We start from the raw sequence: 23,056 nt of genomic DNA on the forward strand, positions 1-23,056 counted from the left end.
TTTCATCCTTTTAGTATCATCTAAACCTATTTATGGGCATGTGTGTGGATTATTCTTTTGCTGTGTAAGTCACAAGAACTTTCTTGAAGGAGAAGATTACAGAATGTGCCCAGTAGCAAAAAAAGGCTTCTTCAAAGAGAGATTCAGAGAGGTATTTTCTTTCTTCTTGGTAGAAATGGAGACATCTGAGAGCATTTATTTTCAAGTGAAGTGTCATTTCATAGACAGTATCATATTTCTCCAGTAGTATGCACTGTACCAAACACTTGCTAGACAAAAAGTACTTCTAGCATGATCCAAACTCAGGAATAAGCTTTCCAAGCCCTTCTGCTGACACACTTTCTTCTTCAACACATCTAATCTTAAACAAGGAACATTACCCAAACAGAACACAAAATGTGCTTTGAAGGTTTTTAATGGAATTTAAAGTAAAACTTTTCTTACACAGACATTTTCTTCTTACAGTGTAAAAAAAATGTAAAATTGCTCAAACTTACAAACTTGGAAAATTAGAGACATTTCAAGTATGCAATCAGCCTTGTTTTATGAAAACAATGTATATATTCAAAGTCCAAAATGCATGAATCTTTTCTAGAATCCTGGACCCTGCTGGTTTATCTTCCTTTCCACGTTGTCCAGAGGAGGCAAAGCTCCAGGTTATATCCCAGGCTGTATATTCATTCACTGAGGGGGAAGAGAAAAACAATTCCTTTAAGTAACAATTCTACCACTCTAAAGATGTTTTAAGAACTGATCTGTATCCTACCCCTGCAATGGTTAAAGCCTTTGCAGACAAGTTTGTTGGAGTGAAAGGCTCGTGTGATTTGAGGATCTTTAAGACAGGCCCATAGCTTGGGAAGTTTGCTACTAGTTTATGAAATCACAGATAGGTATCAGGAAGCAGCTGCTCTGCAAAAACACTCAAACAGGTGAACCTACTGTGGAAAAGACAAATCTTGGACACAAGACAAAGCAACAGTAAAAGAAGAGCTGACATTGGATTTTCAGTTTTATTCAAATAAAACTCAGGCAACAAAACATGTCCAGGTCAGCATTCCAGTGACTCTGCCCTATCTTGGCTGCAGGGCTCTTGTTCATTAGGATTGCATCACGTTATTTAATGTTTATACTACTGTCTTTAAAAGAAAAATGCCTATAAAGGGTATTTTCTTCATACAGTCTTTGTTGTTCATCATACACATATTACTACTGTGAGTAACACCATATTAGTGATGGCACAACATACTTTTTCATTTTCTTGGTTAGGTTTACAGTGTGTCTCACCTGGTTTGAGTTCGAGTCCATTTCAAGGCGTGGCGTGGAGGTACCGCAACAGTGGGGTGGTAGAAAGTGCAGTCTGGTCTCGTACACTGGGTATTAAACCTACAATGCTGCAAAGGAAAAAGCATTTCAGAAGAGGCTCCTTGATGCTGCCACCTGAGCTTCTGAACGAGCTGCGCGTTGGATCGCTGGGGGGCAGCTCTGACCAGGACTCAGCCAACAGCAACACCCACCAGTGCCATCAGCTCAACCCAATGACAAGAAAATCCATTTTTTAAAAAATCCTTTTTTTAAAAAGTATCAGCTGTAAATCTGATGCTCCAAAACTGCCTCTGGACTGACAGGTGGAAGTTCCTTCGCTTTCAAGGTTTAGAGTTCAGTTTGAATCAATCTGTGTGCACAGGTTGGGAGCATCTCAACAGCACTGTCTGAGGAGCAGGAAAAGCCAGAGTATCTGGCCAATAATACCTGGGCAGAGTCCTGGGGACCCCCAGCATCTCAGCAGTGTTAGGGCTTGAAAAAGCACTAAACTTCTGGCAGTAAGAAGATGCAGGACACAATTCTGTAGAATTACCAGGGTAACCAGACTCTTGTACTGTATCAATTACATTACTACACTTTAGGATAGCTGGGCAATTTTTAAAGTTTTCTTTATCGCAGCACATCTGAAGAAATAGTCAAGAGTCTTGACTGTCCTTCTAGACAGGCTACAGGATGTCCTCCTCCTCAGCCCCCAGCAGCATGTGTTAGAAACATGACTTAAAAATGTGATTTCCAAATTCTTTCAGTCACTACTTTTGCATATTCTGCTTCTGAGCTAAAGTCAAAATGTGAAAAGTAAAACCAAAAAGTGTGAAATCCTAGTTTGATTTCCTGTCTCAGAGTAGCATATTTCAAGTATTTTTCCAGAAAGAAAGAGGAGATAAATCTTACTTTTGGGTGGTAAAACGGACATTCCATTTTCTTACAAGCAGGAAAAAACTTGCACAGCGGACTACTGGAGGGTATGGGCAGTGTGGGCAGGGGTGCTAGTAGTAGAAACAAAAAGAACAAGAAGTGAGCCTGGATCAGAATAAATTGTCTTTTTAAGACAGCTCCACACAACCTTAAATATATCAATCCTTCTGCAAGAAATTGTGTTTTATAATACACCAAAGTTGTGCAATAAATACAGCGCATCACAATGCAGAGAGTGGATCTCATCCTGGAGCACAGCAAGACTTATCAAGTAATCATTTAACTTGGCTCTTCACCATTTCAGGACAGAAGGTACTATGGTCAAAGCAAAACTTCCAACAAATACTGGTAGGCAGAGAATCTCAAAGGTTAAATTTAGACAGCAGCAAGCCTGTTAAAAATTTCAGCTGACCAGACTGAAAAGCACAGGCACTGCACTTTCCAGGAATACAGAGGAGCTTCTGGAAATTATATGGGAGACAAGCACATTGTACTTGGCCTTCTCACAAAGTAACAAAACTGCCCTGTGCTGTGACTACAGGCTAAATTACTTCCCAAAGATCATGTGGTAAAGGCCTTTCACTTTGGCACTGTTCAAAGGCTCAGCAGCAATACCAACCCATAATCCAGACACAGTTATTGCCTTCACCGGATAACCTCACCCCTGAGTGTCCCCTCATCATTACACCAACTTAACTCCTACACTGGCATCAAAGTAAAAATCATTCAAAGACAGAAGCCTCTGTTTTCAGCTTATCATAAGCCCTTGGTACAACGTATGTTGAATTTAGGAAATATATTTGAGTAAAACTGCAGTGCTGGCCAATCTCTTCAGAGAAATGGGCAACTTCTGCAAATCACCACTCTGGCCTTGCACCGACTTCCCGTGGGCTCTTGCATAAGAGTGTTGGAGAATGTTTCTGACAACAGGTTTTGCAGTAACACTGGATTATTATTTTCCATCTAGCAATAGATGAAGAGTTGAAATGAAATTAGGTCATATCAGGCAAAAAATTAATTTTTAACTGACGTCAGTTTCTGTTACCACAAATATTGTTTTCCCTTCAGCACTTTCATTTAAAGCTCAGAAAAGAAGATGTGCTCACCTGGTTTAGGAGATGGATGGGGGGTTCGTCGACTGGCATGAGTGTAAGGACAGTCTGGCTTAGTGCACTTTGCATCATATTTACAGTTGGGATGGATGAACAAGCATTTATCAGCAAATTTGCAGTTAGGGAAAACTCTTGAGGGAAAAGAAATTGAGTCAATGGCTCATATTTGGAGCAAAATCCCCAAACATCTGTTGCACATGAAAGCCAGAACATCACAGAAAGCCAGAACTACAACAGGGCTCGGGCATGTGCTAGTTCCTCCCAAAGCAGGGCACGTGGGTGTCGTGTACGAGCTGTATAACAACAGATCTGAATTCAGTTTCCCTGTGGACATTCTTTACATGCAGTAAACAACTGAACTACCTCACTCTCAGGAGTTTGGTCCCAAGCTACTTCTTGCAAGCTAAGCCACATTATTCTCAGCATGCAGCAGAGCAGCACTGTGAAATCAGACCTTCCCAGAGAGAGAGAGATACAGAATTCCCTAAGGTAACATGGTTCATTCACTGAAGAGAAAGTGTTATGTCTGAGTAAATGAAGTTATCTCAAAACACACCTATTTTTCTAGACTGTTGCTGCTTGTGAAAGGGAAGTCAAAGGCACAGGGCACATTCACGAGTTCGCCTTTGCTTTCAAATTAAAAAAACCCTATTTCTGCGTTCCTATGTAATGGTACATGTCCAAAAACACTGTGACAGCTGGCAGAGGGGGGCCTGTTTTCTGAGACACTAATTCCTGCATCTCTAAGCAACACAAGAACACCAACCTGCACGCTAAACTAAAGCTTTCTTCTACAGAAGCACAGCAGCCATCCCTGTATTCTGACACAAAGGAGATGGTCGGAAAACAGAAGCAATTGCAGTGTGACAATCTCGCTCCAATCCCACCCTGGCAGACTTGCACTGCCTTGGAATATTTACTAACACAGAACAGAAATTTGCAGCACCAGAATGAAAATCAAAAGAGCACGTCAAGTGCATCAGCTTTGCACTACTCACTTGCAAGGAAGTGTGGGGTGATGGTACACACATTCATCTCCATTTTTACAGGCAGGCCAGTACTTGCAGCGTTCAAGCACCTTCTCCTGTTTTTGTAGAATATTTACCTCCTCCATATCCACTAGGATGGTAAGAAAAAAAAGAAATAAAAAAACCCAAGCTGAGACTTTTATGATTCTACATACAATTTGGTGTAAGGAATAATCAAAATTCATAGTACTTCTGATTCTCTCTCAATCAAAAATGTCATGACAGTAAAAGTTTATGTACAGTCACATTATACGAAGAAAATTTCCCAAACCTTAAAATGAAAGAAGTCTTAATACTGGACTGACAGCTGCCTTTTGGTGACAAAAGATCAAATTTGCACTGTTTACAAGCAAAATAAGTAAATTTTCCTCACAAATCCAAACTGACTCAAAGAAGCTACTCTTCAACTGAACCTGAGCTGTAACTGTTCTGCTGAGCCATGAGTTAATTTTAGTTATGCTTCCCATCTCCAAGACATTTTCTGCCCTTGAAAATTTCAAGAGATAAGAGTTAAAAATCAATTTTTACACTAATCAGATTTACTAGTGTGGGGGCACATACTGAAAAAGAACCACTTCCATGTAATTTGTTCAAACACTTCAGTTACCTGAACCCAGACTCCAGTACAAAAAATACTTTAAGAAATTCCAAGCTCAAACCTTCTGTACCTTCACTGTTCTTACAGGAACCTAAGACTTTGACTTTCTCCTATTTAAAATTACTTGTAAAACCTCATTTGCAAAATCATGCAATTGTGCATATAATGTTGCTTTTTTCTTATTTTCCCATATCTGCCTAAACCTTTGGATTTTTAAAGCTTTCCAGGATCACTAGACTTCCCTGTCTGATCTTACTAGTGACACAAATTACTCCAGCTTCATTCAGTTCTCAGCCTCATTTATGTCACCTTCTTGCAACACACCAAAGCCAAATAATGCCATCCTGTTGTACAACCACATTGGGTTGTAGAGATCACTTCCACACGGACCTGACGCTGTGTGAACTTCAGTCACATCCCTGCTACTTACACAGGAATCCTTAACAGAGATAGGACTGTACTGGCAACGGTTTCCTGTACCAAATAGCGTTATAGGCAGGAGTATGAAAGACACTACACATGTAGAAGCATGGATTTGCATGGAAATACTGTAATGTCCACTTGACTGTACAGTAAAAATGGGCCAATGGACAGAAAACATTCCTTTCTTCTTTAAGATTGCCTGATAAGTGTAGAACTTTGCAGTCAGGGGACTGAAAGGACACGGACTTAAAAGATTTTTCACTATAATTGCATTGCACATTTACAGTTGGATCCATGAAATTTAAGGGTTTTTAGTAGAGCATCAAATACTATTCTTTATTTAGTTCAGAAAATTTGGATACACTGCTACTATGGAAAATTAAGATCTTCATTTTTGTAAGAAAGTTAAGTAAAAAACATGAACCCAAGCATGGCCTTTAGGCAAGTATTCAACAGGCCTACAACAAAACAGTAGCCTCTCTGACTTTCACCACCATGTCAGCATTCAAATAATTAAAACAAATGGTTCAGCAAGCAATGTCTTATGTTATTCAGAAGAAATACAGAAAGAAACCATAAAAGCCTTCAAGCAAAAACATGCACTGGAAGTTTTACTTTCAAAGATTCTAGCCACAAGACTCTACCAACACCTTACACTTAGCAGGCTACTTTTGATGTCACAACTCTAGACAGAAACATTAATATTCTCTGACATAGTTTTAAAAGTTTAAGGCTTGTCAAAACCTTCACTGTAAGGTCTCCAGTCCATCAGCATGGGGATAAATCATAATGAGTCAACCAGAAGTGGAGATTTCTGGCAATGAAGACGAGCCATATTTGCAAAAGAAAAAAGCCAAGATTTAACGATACTGAGATGTGTGGAGAACTACCTACGTGCCATATTGCTCTAATGTATCAAGATAAAGGCTTCTAAGGTGATGGCCCCACTGAACTGCCACATTTTGTTTGCCTAAAGAAAGTTCTAATTTGAAGAATAAACACCATTGCTTTGGTTTCTTAAGAATGACGTATCAGAGAGTTGTAGTCATGATTAAACCACCACATCACTGTTAGATCCTGTTGGTAAGGATAATTACCATCACAGTCCTCCAGCTGCCTGGTTAAAATTTGTGCCTGCTGTGCTCGAAGGCCTTTTAATCCCATGCTGGCACAGATGTCCTGGGTAACTGGCTTTAATCCTTCCATTACACACATATCTTCCTCCTCCTGATCAGAAAGGTATCCTGGTGGGCTGGGCACGCCATCCAGCGTCACAATGAACTTGGGACTAGCAGGTTTATCTGGCTGTGCAAGCTGGTCTCTATCAAACAAAGAAATGTAGTACATTTAGATTTTTGACTCAAGAGGTTTGACTAATGTGAGCTGTACTAGTAACTAAAAGTAATACAAGCTTGTCTATGGGGGGTCAAGCAGTAATAAATCTTCATTTAATACTACTGATAACACACTCCAGTTAGCAGTTTGCCTTCTGGTGTCCCTGAGGCACTAAGAACTACATCTCTCAGGTACAGTTCAGTTGGTTGCTTTCCACTCAACAGACAGATCCAAAAGCTCATTTACAAATACAGTTAAATAAAGGAGACTAATCTTGTGGAATTTAGTTTTGAGACAAAAAAATAGTGAGGGTAAATAGCACTCTTGGAATCACAGATCTTTTAACATACAGGTGCATTCTCAAAACTACTGAACAGCATATTAGGAAACAGTGGGTGTAAAAGTTTTTATAACGAGGGTGAGAGAATTGAAATAGTGACACTAAGAACCCTGACATTCAGCCTGCCTGGAAGGTCAGTCCAGCCTACTGTCCTGTGTCTGACAGTGTGGGTAGGAGGGGGTATAAAAACAGGGGACACATACATTTTCTCCAGCCGTTCACTATCCCATCCATTTCACCTGATGTATTTCTTTAATGACTTGGGATTTTAAGTATTCTGAGAACTGTGGAGTTCTCATCTTTGACAAACAGTGATGGGATAGATTTTGCTTCTCTAAGAAATGAGGGTAAAAGTAACTACAGTGTAGAATATCTTTAAGAAGAGAAAAAAGCAACACATTGAACACATCACTAGCTAGAACTTTGAAATTCAAGCAGTCAGAAACTGACTTACTGACATGCAAAAATTTACCACCCTCCTGTAGCACCAAGTTTTCAACTGTGACATTGTCACGTTATCCTTTTGAGTTTGTTTGTTCACTGTTGGTTTTATCTTTAATTAACACAGGCTGTTTAAAGCTACTCATGGAAAGGAAACAGCAACAGTTTCTCAAAGACAGCACCCCCCCTTTGATGAAGTACATCATGTTGTTCTGAGTGATAGTAATTCTAACAGGTAAGACTATTTGTTATCAGGAACTTGGTTTGAAGCTGACATGAACTTTAAACTCTTGGTCAAACTCACCAGTAAAGGAGCTTTAAATCATCATCCAGGATTCACCTACTCAATACTGTGCTAAAAAACGTTTCTTAAGAATGTAATCTCAGGGTGAAACAGGTATTAAACTAAAGACAATTTAAGCCAAATGGTTATTTGACTAAGATTTCAGAAATCAGAACTGCTACAACAAAAGAGCAATACTTTTCAGTTCCTTCATCTTCTTTCTTGAAAATCAATGACATGCTCAAGGTACAGTTGAATCTGAGATTATTTACAAGGATTTCTGGGAAGTTTTCTGCCCCTGTTTTTTTTCTCTGCTATTCAGTGTCAGTCTTTTTCCACGATTTCACAGCTGGACTGACAAAGCACAAGTATGACCAAATGACTCCACCTAAACCATGAACAAGCATTCTGACTAATAACAGTCCTAAATGAAGTAACTTTTTACCGTGTCTGTATTAGACGTGCCGAGTGAACTCGCACTGCCTCTGTGCCCTTCTTGCCCAGTTGCTGATTCTGTGGTGCCATTTCCTCAGATAACTTGGGCTTCTTCAGGATAAAAGACCTGGTATCTGTGTGGACCATAGATTCTGCATCACAGTAATCTGGATTGGGAGGAAAATTACAGAGAAAAGAGAAACATAAGGTTGTAGTTGTACTCTAACCTTATCACATATTTTTAATATCAATTTACATGGCCAATAAACTAATTATTATTTGGTTGGGTTTTTTTTTAATTTCTTCCTACTAGCTTCCTGAAAACATTTTTACTTCCTTGTTAAACCCACAGAGGTGGATCAACAAAAGCCAAAGGCCATATTAGGCCAGACCAGGAAATTCTACTAGTGGAATGGCTGTGCTGAAACAGCACTGAAGGGGATCCACACCCCTCCCAAAATCTCTCATGCTCTGAACACCTACTGATTCCATGCTTTCACTCCTTACAAATGTAGAAACTAGAAAATCCTAGAAATCAGTATAATTAATTAATTTTTAAAAAAGTTATATCTTAACATTCACTGGCCAATAGTATTAAATTTGAAAATAAAAGATCACAAGACTTCACCTTGAGTCACTTGCAAGGTACCTTCAATCATGGGATCAATCTGAAGACGAGAAGAGAGCTCCTTTTGTTCAACTCCTAAAAAATCCAGCAACAAGAAGCACATTTTACTGCATGTCAACATGAAACTATACATTAGAGATCTGAGGCACACTCTCTAATTCTTTTGATTTAAAGAAACACAAAACATCAACAAAAACCTCCACATGTTTAACAAAAAAAGCCATTCTCATTATGAGGAACCCCTTTTTCACTGTTTCAGAAACAGTAACAGGGCAAAATCTAAGTACTGAAAGATGCTACTCTTTCCTATAATCACTGCTCAGTACAAACTAGGTCTGTGGGTATGGCAACTTGTAAAGGAAGTGTTCTTTGTCTTCATTTGTAGACAAATTGGCCATTCAGAGAACACACACAGAAAGGAACTAACAACATGGTACTATTTTATGGTGATCTTAAAAGAGGTAAACCAAACCAGAGCAGCACTGTTCTACATCTGAGTTATTGTTTGAAGAAATCTATTTTCCTTTCTGTAGGTTTCTTAAGCTGTCATTTCCATTTCACTGACAAAAAGTGAGAATATTTAGCATGTACATTAATTCAAAGGCTGATAAAGCTTCTTTTTACATACTTTACAGATATGATTTCAACTATTTTATGTTGGCAGAAAGATTCCAAATACAACTATATGAGAAAAAAGAGACTGAAAAAATACGTTCATTTTTGGAAATGTTTACCATTCCTTAATAATGACCCTGAGATGATGTAAGAAAAATCTTACTCAAACCAAAATTTTACTCCCAATCTAAATATCTAAGCACACAGAAAGTATAAACTACTTCTTACATTAACTTTTTTTGCACTCCCTTACTTCTATGATTCCATGTGACTACCACAGACAAACCCCCCTTTCTTTGTATAGCAAAATCATGCTGAAAAGACACTTTGATTGCCTTTAAATGTTATGCCATTTTCCTTCTGGAGTTTCACAACAGAAATAAAAAACAAAGCTGACACAGCCTGGTATCAGCTGTCTTGTAAGATCAAATACAGTATCCCTATATTTAAACTAAAAAATAAAACATTATAACTATTTGTGTGGAAACCGTGTGTTGGAAGGAATCTTTTAATACTTCATATACGGCAAAATTGTTCCAAACACTGTAGAGTATCCTAACTCTCACAAGAGATTTGTGACAGAATCATTCCTAAAAGATACTAAGGAAAATACACAAAGGATGGGGAAAAGAGAAATCATCTCAATATAAATGCTTATGCAAAACTATTCTTCAGTGATGTGCCAGCATGCTATAACATCCTAACTGATTAATTCCTCTGAGGTTCTCTGCGTGTGTGCATGTGTGTATACATATACGTACGTGTGTGTGTGTGTGTTTTTATATATATATGTGTGTGTGTGATTTATACACAGACGTATCTGTCTGACAGCCATGCTTTTGAAAGCTGCTTGGTTTTCAGGGCAGTTTGGCATGCAACTCTTGATGTGGACTTTAAAAGCATTTCTCTGCTCAGCCGGTTGTAAAATAACATTCTCAGGTACAAATTTTTAAAGAATATTATCAGATTACCTTGAATTACTTCAACTGTCTGCTCCTTTGGCTCTTCTACTTGAAGCTGAGAACTCAGAAGAGGCAGTCTGTTTTGCACATGAATTACTTCTAACTGAGATTCTTCTGGGCTAATTCGAGTTCTTGGTGCAACTGGAACAGTCTGTTTCTGTGGAACTTTAAATAAACAAACAATGGCAAATCATTTGCATACTATCCAATCACACAACAGTACTATTTTTATACATGGTGCTAAAATAACTCTAATAAATTCCTACACACATACAAAAAACAATCCCAGGCATCTGCATCCACAAAATGATCTTTAGCTACCTGTAAAATTCTCAGTGTGCACACTTGCACATGTGTGCAGAGCACCCTGTAAGCAGCAGCTGAGAACACTGACAATAAGGATAAATGACATGAGAAGGATTAGTGACATCGGCAAAGTACTCGTTCATCCACTTCTACATGTAATTAATGTAGTACTTTCTAATAGTTTTGAAATCACTTTTCATCCCATCTTTCAAAAAACAATCATGGATTATCAATGTATCTCTTCACACGATGCCAGCTACCCTATGCTAAGGTGCATGTAAATAGAACATCAAACTTAATGACAGCAAAATCATGGAATCATTTAGGTTGGAAAAGACCCTTCAGATCACCAAATACAACAACAAACCTAGGTCCACCACTGCCAAGTACACCACTAAACCATGTCTCTAAGTGCTACATCTACACCCCTTCCAAATACCTCCAGGGATGGTGACTCCACCACTTCTTCAGACAGTCAGTTCCAGGGCCTTACAATTGGTTCTGTAGAAAAAATTCTTAATACCCAATCTAAACCTTCCCTGGCACAACTTGAGGTCATTTCCCCTTGTCCTATCATTTGTTATTTGGGAAAAGAGATTGATCCCTACCTCACCACAACCTCTTTTCATGTAGTTCTAAGCCTCCTTTCAGGCAGTTGTAGCATGGAATTTGGGGGTAGGAGGATGACAGGTTGACTTCTTTACTTGGCCTCTGCTAAGGCCATCAGAACTGGTTGTGAAAAGCTAAGCAAACTCTTCCCTTGGCTGAATATCAGATCAGCATTCAACTTTTGACTCAGGCAACTAAAGGTACCGCTCAGTACTGGATTCCTTACTTACGAACTTACTGTTGTGTTTTACTTATGTGTTTTAAATTAGCTTACTTCCATATTCCATTCAAAATACTTACACAAAAACTTGTGAAATATTACCTCTGAAGTAGAAGAACCTGCATGAATTTTCAGATAAAATTCACAAATCACCTCAGTATTAAACAACAAAGTCGTGCTTTTTGGTCTCTCCACTGAAATAGTCTCATGTTGGTAAGTCAAACTACAAGATTACCACTATATAAAAAAATCAAGAGTTTTAATTCATTTAAAATTTTCCAGCTATGTCCCATTTCCTGCTGTACTGCTGCGTACACAGGAAAGAGCTTCCTGCATCACTGCAAAATACTGTTTCTTACAGTTAGTTGGCAGAATTTGAGACAAGAGGAGGCAAAAGACTGTGGATGCCATTCAGTCTTGCTTCAGATGGTACAAAAGTCATGGTTTAGGTAGTTTAGTGAATGCTCCTTCCCTGGCCAGGTGCAATGCTTCCTGCTGGCAATATTAGGTTTAATGACACCCAATTAAATGACAGCACATGAGACACCAGCTGGATTGCCCTTCTTCAGCAGAAGGCTCTCCTAGGCAGGAGAACTGAATGCCTACACAGACACTGCTCAGCTGCTGTGCCAGCTGCAACTCAATACCTAAAATCAATGAACTGAAATTGCAGCCTTGCTGTTAAAGGACAATATACCCTGATATACATCAGTCACACATTCCTCATTATTTTGCACTACTATTACCTATATTCAGGACATTTTCATTTTTTTCCCTGTTTGGCTTTTTTCTCCTCCCATCTCATAAGAAAGGAAAAGGGTGCAGAAAGGGACAAAAGATCAAGTAAATAGCTCAAATCACCTGACTAATTCTGCTGACTTTCCTCTGGCAAAAATCAACTTCAGAGTACTCTAGAACTTCCATTTTGTAACTATTCACTTCACAGAGTTGCTATCATGATTAACGTATTTTAAATAACTTTTTTCTCCCTTGTTTATGCTTCCCTAATTCATCGCTGAAGATCAATGTAATGTTCACAGGATGTGGTACATCCCTCACATGTATCATGCGTTTTGTCTTATCTCTAAGCACGATCTTTAGCTTGGATTTATACAGCAGAGCTTGGAAATACTATAGCTTAGCACAAACAAAAACAATGGTAATTACCAGTGGAATAATTGGTTGTTTTTGTAACAGATTCCTGTGCTTCAGAGATTGCTTTCAGTATTAAATTCTTATTGGCCTGTTTTGAAGGTGGCAATGAAGGTCTAAAATAAACAAAAAAATAATTAATTGTACACGAATTGCACAATAACTGTATCCATGCTAAAGACATGCATTGCAACAGGTTAACACAGGCATAATACTGACAGAAATCATGATTTAAAATTATTCAAATCTGGTTTCAGTTTGTTAATCTGTTCTCTGAGTGGATGAGTTTCCACAAAATGCTCTCAAAAATGGAAGGCCAGAGGTGTGATTTCACATCTCAGCTGAAGTTACTGTAAAATCATGCTGCATCTGAAAGGTACAAACTCTGCCATTCACTTCCTCCCATCTCTGCCCATCATACACTTGTTGCTGTGTTTGTGTTGGCACCAGTAATTATGCAGTTGTCCTGAGAAGGAAGATCTAGCTGAAAACTGACCCTATCAAAAATATACTAGTGTTAAAAAAGGGCTTTCTGCTTGTCTTTAACATCTATGATAAGGAAGCTTAAATCAGATAAATGTACTGTGGCACAGTAGCCAAATTCAATGCAGTGTGTTAGGTTAAAACAAATCTTATACAAGCTAACACTGCAGGTCACTAGAACCATCTCTTCTCTAGTTTAAGTGTTCTTCCTCAGTTGTTGAAAATCAGACACAAAATACTGATGTGCTTTGACTGACAGCTGCCATTCAGACAGAATTAGGGAGCAGAAAAAAAGGACAAAGCTCTCAAGTCTGTTTGAAAATTTAAAATCACTTTAAAGAACAGATGACAACTGGTTTGAAAACTATTCTGGAAATTAAATTAAAGCAAGAAATATCTGGTCTGAAACATGCCAACATTAATGTTCGTTTGCCAGTAAACTTTACACAAATAATGGAAAAATTCACACTCTATTGCAGCTTGTGTGCAATAACCAAAACACGTTAGCAAATCAGAGGAAAAAGGGGGGTATAAACAACCATCTTGCTCACAGAGCTGTGAGATAGTAGAAAAAATATTAAAATGGCTTACTGAATTTTGTCTGTCAATTTTCCAAAGTGCCAACAATTTTCCCCCACTTCCATTTTCAAAGTTTTCATTGATTAAATTAATTCTTGAAGCCACACAAGATCACTGAGATCTTAAGTACCTTCTTTCTGGCTTTGCAGGTACAGAGACACTGCTGGAGATGCTTCCTGTTCGTGATCCATAGTCTTCCTCTTCCTCCTCATCCTCCCCTTCATTACAGAACTTTTTCACTTTGACTACCGAGCTTACAACAGGCAACCGTCTCTTCCTGGAGCTTTCTTCCTACAACAAACAGAGCAGCCAGTACAGTTCACTGAGCATAAACCATGTATGAATAAGCCCAGCAAAGAAAACACTGCAATTCTACCCACAACCAGGAGATGGAGAACTTCCATTCCAGTTCCATGAGTCTGGGACTATGCACTGTCTGCAGATAAAAGTGGCTGTGCTGGATAATATGAAAATCACAGTGACACTGAAACATCTCACTGAAAATGTAACTGTAAATAACATTTAGAGAAAAAGAGAAAAAACCTCTCTCAAGTACAGACAAATTACCAATACCTACAGAATATCAGGGTTTTCCAAAGAAATACATACTACCCTTCACGATTAACCCATTGGAAGTTTGAGAGAGAGAAGTAAAATCAGTATAAATGACTTTCTCCTCTGCATCAACTCTATCAGCTGGGACTATCACACTGCCTGGCTTAGCCTGGCCACCAAAGTATATAGGGCAGCAATAATTTTTTAGTTTGTCCTTGTCCAACATCCATCCCAAAGAATTCTTCACCTACATGGATCCAAAGAGTATAATAGTAATAATAATCCTAAAAATCAACATATCTGGGGTTTAGAGGCTAATAAACAGCATCCTAAAAATCCTGATTTTCAGAGCTGTGTAAAGCTGGCACATCACTGAGGGAAGATCATGCTATTTCAATGATCTAAATATTAGAATTATTATTTTTGATTCATCACATGCACCTTAACGATGTGCTAACCCATTAGTCCAACCAAACGTAAGAAGAAGATGTACATGGTAATTAACTCTGAGATGCAGCAAACTTTTAGGTGATGATGTCAAACTATGAGTTCTGTTTATATCAGTGGACCCAAAGGATGAAATCTCAAATCTGCTGGTACTGGTGACATAAGTCCTTTGATTTCCCCGAGGTTAAGATTTCACTGGAAGTGTACACAGTAATTTAGGTTCCTGGCAAGAATAAACTTTTGCAATAGTTTAGATCACACTAACCTCACTGCCCACTTTATCCACAATGAGTTTGGAGGTGGGTCTGTGACCTTCCACTGAGCTTCCAAATGCTTCGGGATTGCACAGCTGGCCTGTTTCCAAAGACCTGCAGCTCTGTGTGTCCAGCTGCCGGCTCCCCTGTAAGTTGCCCTGTTGTGACAACCTGGGCACGCGAATGTTGCCATCTGCATTCCTGATGGCTGGGGGTCGGTAGATCTCAGTGGAGGGGCGGGAAGAACTGTAAGTTACAGTTACAATGGGCTTCTTCCGTGACAAAGGATTCTCCTGCACGAAGTTTAAGTCTTCATCAATGAGATCATCCGGTTCAGGTTTAATGTCAATTACAGCTTCCGAAGGTGACAACTCCCTCAAAGGCTTGACTGTAGATGTTAAGCGGGATGCAGAGCCATCTTCACAAGACTGCCTGATAAAATAAGAAATTGCCAACTATTACTTGCAAGTCAAGTCCTGGAAAACAAGAACTGTCTTTCAGTCAAAGCCAGCAGGAAAGAATCATTAAGGTATCCTTTATATAAATCTAACACACTGACTGATATTTTTAGTTTGGTTAATTAAACTAAGCCCATCTGTTGGTTAAAGAACTGAATTCTGATTTAAAGTTTTTTATACAACAAATTGTAGCAATGCTTTATGCTTCAAAACTACCTTGATCTTTCCAAGTATCTCTTAAGAAAGGCTCCTACACTCACAGAACTTCTGATGTCTGAATGTGTGTCAGTAAGTAAGCAGCAGGCTTACCTTGAAGCAGCGTTCCTCTGCTCCTGCGAGCTGGTTGAAACTCTTGAGTCATTTCTTTCACTCCGAGTGCTGGAAACTGCAAGAGGTGGCAAGATATCCTCACGCCTCCTCTCATCACTCACACCTGAACTGCTTTTGCCAGAAGGAAGGTTGCTCTCAAAGATACTAGATTCTGAAGATTTCACTGAAGTTGGTTCTGGGGAGACAGATACCTTTCATTTTTACAGCAATACAGATTTTTGCAATAACTGTAGCTAAGAAACCGCAAACAAGACACTGCAAAGACCTGAAAACACAACAAGCTGAAAGCCATTTCAGCTGAAAACGTCAGCAAGAAACACAGAGAAATAAATTCTTATCTCAAAATACAAAGCAATTTTTCAAAAAGACAGGACCCAAAAGACCATATAAATAAAAAATTAACAAAAAGTTAAGATTTTTTCTGAAACTCATAAGACATGCAACACTACATTGAAAAGATAAAAATACCTTCACTCAAAATTAATTTTCTGACTTACCAGTAGTCACAGATCGCAGCTTATCCAAAACACCATGGAGCCTGAAATAGATAGAGGATAGGGAAGGAAGCAAAAGAGAAAAAGGAGAAATAAAGAATTTTAAGGTACATTCAGAATAATCATCTTTCAGAAATCAACTGCCTTTCCCCTCTATAACAAGCACCTTATTTATCTAAGACTTCCCTTTCTATCAACCGAGACATGTTTAACCTCAAAAGGGAGACCTGAGGTATCTTGCCCCAGTGTGTCTTACACATGCATGCAGAGTGTTCATCACATCACCTTCTCTCGCATTTAGTTGGTTTATATAATCAAAGCCAGTACTTTCCATCTTTCACTACAATCAATGGAATTAAGTGTCAAAAGGAGTGATTCAAAAAACCAAAGTTAGAAGGCTAAAGCATGCTCTAAAATTTTACTTTGCATACGAAATTTTAATTACACGGCAGAGTTAAATGTAATTTTAAGTACAAACTCAAAAAATATATAACTCATAGTACTTAACATTCTCAGGATTCTTCCAGCATGCTTTGTATATACCAACAATATTCCCTGAGACATGTTGGTCAGGAAAAACATTTCAGTGAGAAACCCAACTTGCCCTTTGACTATGAAAAATGCACCAAGCTGAAGTAATACAGAAAATCAGAAGGCTAAAAAAATAATAGGGCTGCTTAAAAGTAAACACACATTACAACAAGAAGAAAGAAAAAATCACAACACTCAAATGCATATCTTACTTGGAATTCAAACCAGATCATGGGCATAATATACATAATTTAGCCTGAGTATTAGAAAGTAGCTAAGGAACAAAAACACATTGAAAACTGGGAAAAGTAAGACAGCATGTGAGTAAATTGAAGGCTCATACTCATCCTCCTTGTGAGTTTTCACTAGAACACTCCTCAGCTGAGCTCTGGTGTTGCACATCAGTTTTCACACTGTCCTCAGGATAACTGTGACCTGGCACTTGGTTCAGAGTCAGAAGTCATGGCCAACCAGCAGAACTGCCAGGTCTGTCACACAACTGCCGTGAGACTTTTGCCAGATGGCCCTAAATTACCAACTACTGAGACAAACCAAGGAACACAGACCTTGCTGGGCCCTGTATTTAGGCAATGTTTAAGAATGTAAACAGTCTTGGTTGCCTTTAGAAAAAATAAAAGCAGATGAAGCTTCCAACTACAATGCTATTTAATACTTATCTACCAGTCTCCTCACAGCTTATTGCACAGGTTTCATCTTGTTTTCTCTTCCATCCTTCTTTAACTAATACCTACTTTGGTACCTGATAGAGCACTCTGACATTGAATTCATATTTACATATATTATGTGGATATTGAATTAGGATTAAAACACTCATTATGTTTGGAATTTGGGCAGGTGTCAAAAACAGCTGGAGGTATAATATCTACATTTAGTCAAAATGCAGTTTTAAATACACATATATAAAATAATCTTAATTTCTCAGCTGAAATTTTCCTTCTCCATACATTTATCATTTTTTCAGTAAAGTTTTACTTTCATTTATAAAGCCATAGAAGTGTTTTCTGCTACACATTATTCTGTTCTTTCTTCCTGTATATCAGGATTCAGTCAAAACCCTAGAACAGGAATTACCCTCATTCACTTGTAAACTTCACTAATTTGTCTGATTCCCAAAACTGCTATGAGAAAGACAACTGCATAACTTCCTGATACAGGGAAACCCAAGTGCTTTGCCTAGACAGGCCACAAAAGGCAGCAAAGAAAGAAATGCTTGTGTACCAACTCTGAAAGCAACAAAAATCTCTAGAGTCAAATGTCTGTTTGGATCCTCTGAAACATGGAGTTAATGAAGGGTTTATACTGTAAACCAAATCCACATTCAGAAAATCCATGAGAAATACATTGCCTAAGGTTGCCATGTAACACAGAATAAACTAACCCACATTGTCAGGAGTTGAGAGCAAGCTGAACTGTTGCTAACTTGTCCTGCTCACAGTAATTCTGAGGTTCTACTTTTGGTTTGTGGAGTTGGGTGGTGGTAATAAATAAATAGCCTGAGAGGTGGGAATACCTAAGCATTTGGTGCTAAGCCTTGTCCAGGATGGTACACAGAATTAGATCCACTGCTCATCTGTCCTGATATAGTAATTCCCAGGCACAACAGCAATTTGAAGCACTATTAGCATAAAAGCAAACAAGTTTGTGTTTTACATCTGGACTACAAGGAGTAACACTCTCATGCTCAACAGTGGGCTTTGCAGGAAAGAATTTTTAAGTCAACCTGCAGCCTTCATTTACCTGAGCACTTAATTCACAAACCTGGGTGGCTTATCAGCAAATAAAGAATGTAAGTCCTCCGGTTCTTTGCCATTTAATGATCACCTCAATAGCTTGTCACCCGACTAAAACTAATTTACCTCTTAGGTCTGCAAAGTGTAAGTCTGGATTAACGCAAATTACATAATGGAAAGATAAGTAACTTTTTCAGAAAGCACTTCTGACTACTGGCAAGAAGTGCAACAAGTAGCCTGCAAACATACCAGACAGTAAATCTGACAGTGTTGTTTCCAAGGAAAAGGGAAAGGTCTTCTGTCATCTGCTCTTGACTCTTCTTATTTGCCACCATAATCATAATATAATCGGGGAGCTCTTCATCTAATAGAAAGAGAAATATGTTGTTTTAACGTAAAATAAATCTTAGAAGACATAGAAACACTTCTAAACATGCAATACGAATTTTTTCCAGTTTTATGACAAGGACTCTGCAGGCAGATGATTAGGCAAGAAAATTAACACGACTTTCATTTCCTCTGAAGTTCAATAAAATTTTCATCTACAAGTGAGGAATAAAAGATCATCAATTTTACAACAGCATAAGCTGAAGATCAAAGTATTTAAAGTGAGTAAATAGAATAAAGGACAAGATTAAAAAAGTCACTCTGCTGCCTATCTCCTTTTACTTGAATATTAAAAATATCTACAATTTTCACCACTTCAAATATTGCCAAATATAGCACCTTATCCTTGTCAAATTTCCTTAGCTACAAAAAACAAACAAATACCTATTTCTTATAGTGCATTAAACAAATCAAAATGGCATTAACTTCCAGTTTTCCTACCTACAAAAATAAAAGAAAACCAAACCCCAGTAACCTCAAGAGTGGATTTCTAACTTCCTAATGTATGTGAATTCATACACAGCAAGAAAATCCACTCCCTTGCTGGACTGCTCACACAGGGTACACCTGCCCATTACAATGGACATGAAGGTGCTTAGAATCTGACATTAATACATTAAGGGCTTGGGGAGTTTGGCATTTGGCTTTTTACTTTGGCCTCTGGTCTCTGCTGAAGGACTGACTGCACAGTTGTTGCTTGAAGGCACCAGGTGTGCTTCCTGAGCACAGACTTCAATTTAGTTTAATTAAACACCTCATACTCTCCAATATCCCACCCATGACATGAGCGTTACAATAGTGAGTGAAGACAGTTGGGAAATACACTTCAAACTATGGATTTAAACCAAGGCACCAATTCAGCTGCATTCATTTCATCAAGTTAAGCCAGCGTATAACACTAAAAAAAATCTAAAAAATTAAAGAAAGAAATCAAAACTCAAATGAAGGAATTGTCTTTCTTCTATGTCTATGTACCCTGTAAGTAATTCATGTCTACCCTTACACTACAGAAATAACATTCATACATTGCACCTGCACGTCCCTTCTGCTACTTGTCCCAATGAAGCACGTTCCTGGCTAAACCCAAACTTCCTTTTGGTGTTTGTGTTTTTGTTGTTGCCGCTTTGGGGTTGGGTTTTTTTAAATGTAAACTGCAAGTTGCACAAAATGGATTAATACTCAGACCTAGGAATTATTTATTGGCCAAGCTACTTAGAAACCTTATAAGCTCTTCAGGTGGTTCAACATACGATAAAGAATATATTTTAAGTGTAGAGCAACAGTATGATAAAAGAAGGAAAGAAAAGCTACTGCTTTTCTCAGTAACTGCGTTAGCTCATGCAAGCTTAAATTGCATGCAAAACTACAGCCTTTTGAAAAACTTCATAGCTGAATATTTGTCTTTATTTTGCTTCAAACATACAAATTTTTCCTTTCTAAGTTCAACACAACAACGAAGTTTCAACATGCCTTGTAGAAGACTTTTCAAAAGGAACAAACTAGCAGTTACAGAAAGAAAAAAAAAGCATAGAATGAGAAAGAACCAATTTTTGCCAGCTAACTAAAAGAAGACATGGAGAATTTTTGAAAAGTATTACTTGAAAAGCTGTCCAAAACATGCTAGTCAAGAAAAAGAATAATCTGAACAATTACATAAATTTGGAAACAGTCATTTAAAAACAAAAAAGAGGCCAAGGCAAGTCAGACTCAGCAATTAAGAATAGAAAGTTATTTAAAGAAGTCCAGAAACTGACTGAGAAAACTGCAGACACTGAGTGCCAATTCTGGGAATACAGGAAACAGAAGGAGAATTAAAAATAATCAGTCATAGACGGAATTAAAGATTGCAACTATTCTACGAACATCTCTGTATTAGACACAAGAAAGATTGTTTTTCAGAAATGCAGGAAAAAGCAGACAAAGAATTAAGAACTGAAAACCAAACCTAGAATGATGGTAAAACAAAAAAAAAACTCAACCACCAAAAATGGGTTTCTGAAAAAGGCAAGCTTTGAGATGGTGAAAAAAAGACAACTTTACAGTAAAGAAATTCTAAACACTGTTCTTGGCACCATCTGAGCTCTAAATGTCAGCTTGCAGGTAACTCCCTTCTATAGAGTCAATATATTTTTCCATAAATACAATGCCTTCCTTGAACTAGGAAAGAAGATGAATTCAGGATCAAACTACACACTTTGAACTTGGCCCTGCACCTCACGGGATCCCTAAACTATGCTCTCAATTTCTTTCCTTCACCTGAAATCCAAGAAGTATCGCAGACAACAAGGCAGTTGCAGGACTGAGATATTCTGTTTCCAACTGAACACTGTGTTAAATTACCAACTTTTACTGCAGTAGAAAACAGCTGCTCTGGAATGCAATATCCATTTAATCCTGGATTCAGAAAAAACAATAAACCCACCCACAAGAAAAAATAAACCCATCCACAAGAAAACCACTGACACACACACTGCTCAACTCTCTCCTCACAAACCAAATTTCCCTCTGCCTCTAAGATTCAGACACGTGTATTTCACCAACATTAGTTCAGTGTAGTTCTTGGTCTTCCCCTTAACAGTCAAGCTCTTACATTTTGAAGATTTGTCCCACGTGACGTGGCCTTTTCATTTCCTAAAACAGTCAGTCTACCTTTGTCTCCTCTCCTAATTTTGACAAATGTCTCATCCCAAATTCAAGAGGCTGTTCTAAAGATGCCTAAGAAAGACTGGCTCCATCTTGGAGTGGTCACAGCTAACTGCTGCTATATTTGCAAGGTCTTGCTTTATATAATGTTTCTCCTAGTGCTTCAAAGAAATTCCCTTAAATATTCCCAACATGATAGTTTGTTTTCCTTTGAAAAACCGTACCACCATTTCTCCTTTAAAGGAGACCATTGAACTGACTTTTTAGTTATTTCCTTTTAGTTCTTCATATATTGATGTCCATGTGCTGCTTCCTCTTATGCTTAGATGATACATGTTCTGTGAATTAAGTCTCTTCATTTTGTACTAGTTCAGCACTTCAGCTAATTCTTCCCATGCTTAAGGCTTCCATATGCAGTAACACAATAATACGTTCCATTAACTAGGTGTTTTGTTGCTATGTAACAACAATGACCTAGAGAAGATTGCTAATTACACGGCAAAACTTACCAACGTAAGCCCCAAGCTCCTGCAACTTTCCTTTTATAGCACCCTAAAAAATAATGAAATAGCATTTAACGGATGGATCAACAAAGTATTTCTAACTGCAATGCGGTGGGAAGCTTAGCAAAGGTTTTCTCATTAACTATTTGTACAGGTTGGTTTAACATGTTATCTTTTTCTATTCTCCACTGCCCATGACAGACACGTTATAAAGGGGAGGGATTGACGGCAGAATAATGGCAATTGCCAAGAACCTCCGTCTCTACCGTATTTCCTACACACCCGTTCCTGGTGACACCAGACAAACTCCAAAGCCCTGCTACCCTTTTTTAGGCAGGGCCCATCTGGACTCATAAGGTGCACAGAACACGAATCCCGGATGGTTTGGTGAAAGGTCATGCCCTGCTCAGCAAGCAAATGGAGACCTGCCAGGCTTTCCCAACTGCGCCTGCCGAGCGGGAGCGGTTGTCAGGCCCTGCCGGTGCCGGGGGCTCGGGGCCGGCTGGGCTGCGCCTCCGCCGGGCCCGTGGCCGGGCGGGACCTGCGGGGCGAGAGCCGCAGCTTCGGGGCTGCCACGGCACCTAGCACGGCCCGCCGGTGTACAGGGGAGGGCCCAGCTTCGCTTCCCAGAACATGGACTGTGCTGCTCCCGCCCCCCCCGGGCTGCCCCGAGGCCCAAGGCCGCTCGCCGCCGGGAGGTCCGAAAGGAGCGCGGCGCCCCTGCCACCAGCCGGGCCTACCCCCACACGCGGGGTCGGGCTGCTGCTGCAGGCAGAGGGCGCGACCCGGCCGCCTCTGTCTCACCCGGATCTTGCGGCTGATCTCGGTGCCGTTCTCCATGGCCCTGCCAAGCCCTCCGGCCCGGCCCGGCCTGGCCCCGCTCCCGCTCCGCCCGCGCCGCTCCCGAACACCAAGC

The 23,056-nt window shown here is 39.1% G+C and overlaps 1 protein-coding gene across 2 annotated transcripts; it reads right to left on the minus strand.

Annotated features, from left to right (window-relative positions):
* Positions 1-397: 397 nt before the first annotated feature.
* Positions 398-23,056, minus strand: ZC3H14 (zinc finger CCCH-type containing 14). 2 transcript variants are annotated; one of them, XM_071557701.1, is made up of 17 exons: positions 22,945-23,056; positions 22,147-22,189; positions 18,857-18,971; positions 16,329-16,369; positions 15,811-16,006; positions 15,055-15,475; positions 13,918-14,078; positions 12,741-12,841; positions 10,448-10,603; positions 8,883-8,936; positions 8,244-8,400; positions 6,497-6,720; positions 4,349-4,469; positions 3,345-3,481; positions 2,215-2,309; positions 1,285-1,391; positions 398-684 (listed from the first exon to the last, which is right to left on the minus strand). In XM_071557701.1, the coding sequence occupies exons 1-17, from the start codon at positions 22,978-22,980 to the stop codon at positions 678-680; spliced, it is 2,172 nt and encodes a 723-aa protein (XP_071413802.1). In that variant the 5' UTR covers positions 22,981-23,056; the 3' UTR covers positions 398-677. The 2 variants fall into 2 exon arrangements, with proteins under 2 accessions (XP_071413802.1, XP_071413801.1); XM_071557700.1 differs by having other exon boundaries at positions 8,862-8,936.

Source organism: Pithys albifrons, chromosome 6, assembly GCF_047495875.1.
Source record: "Pithys albifrons albifrons isolate INPA30051 chromosome 6, PitAlb_v1, whole genome shotgun sequence".
NCBI classification, from domain to species: domain Eukaryota; kingdom Metazoa; phylum Chordata; class Aves; order Passeriformes; family Thamnophilidae; genus Pithys; species Pithys albifrons.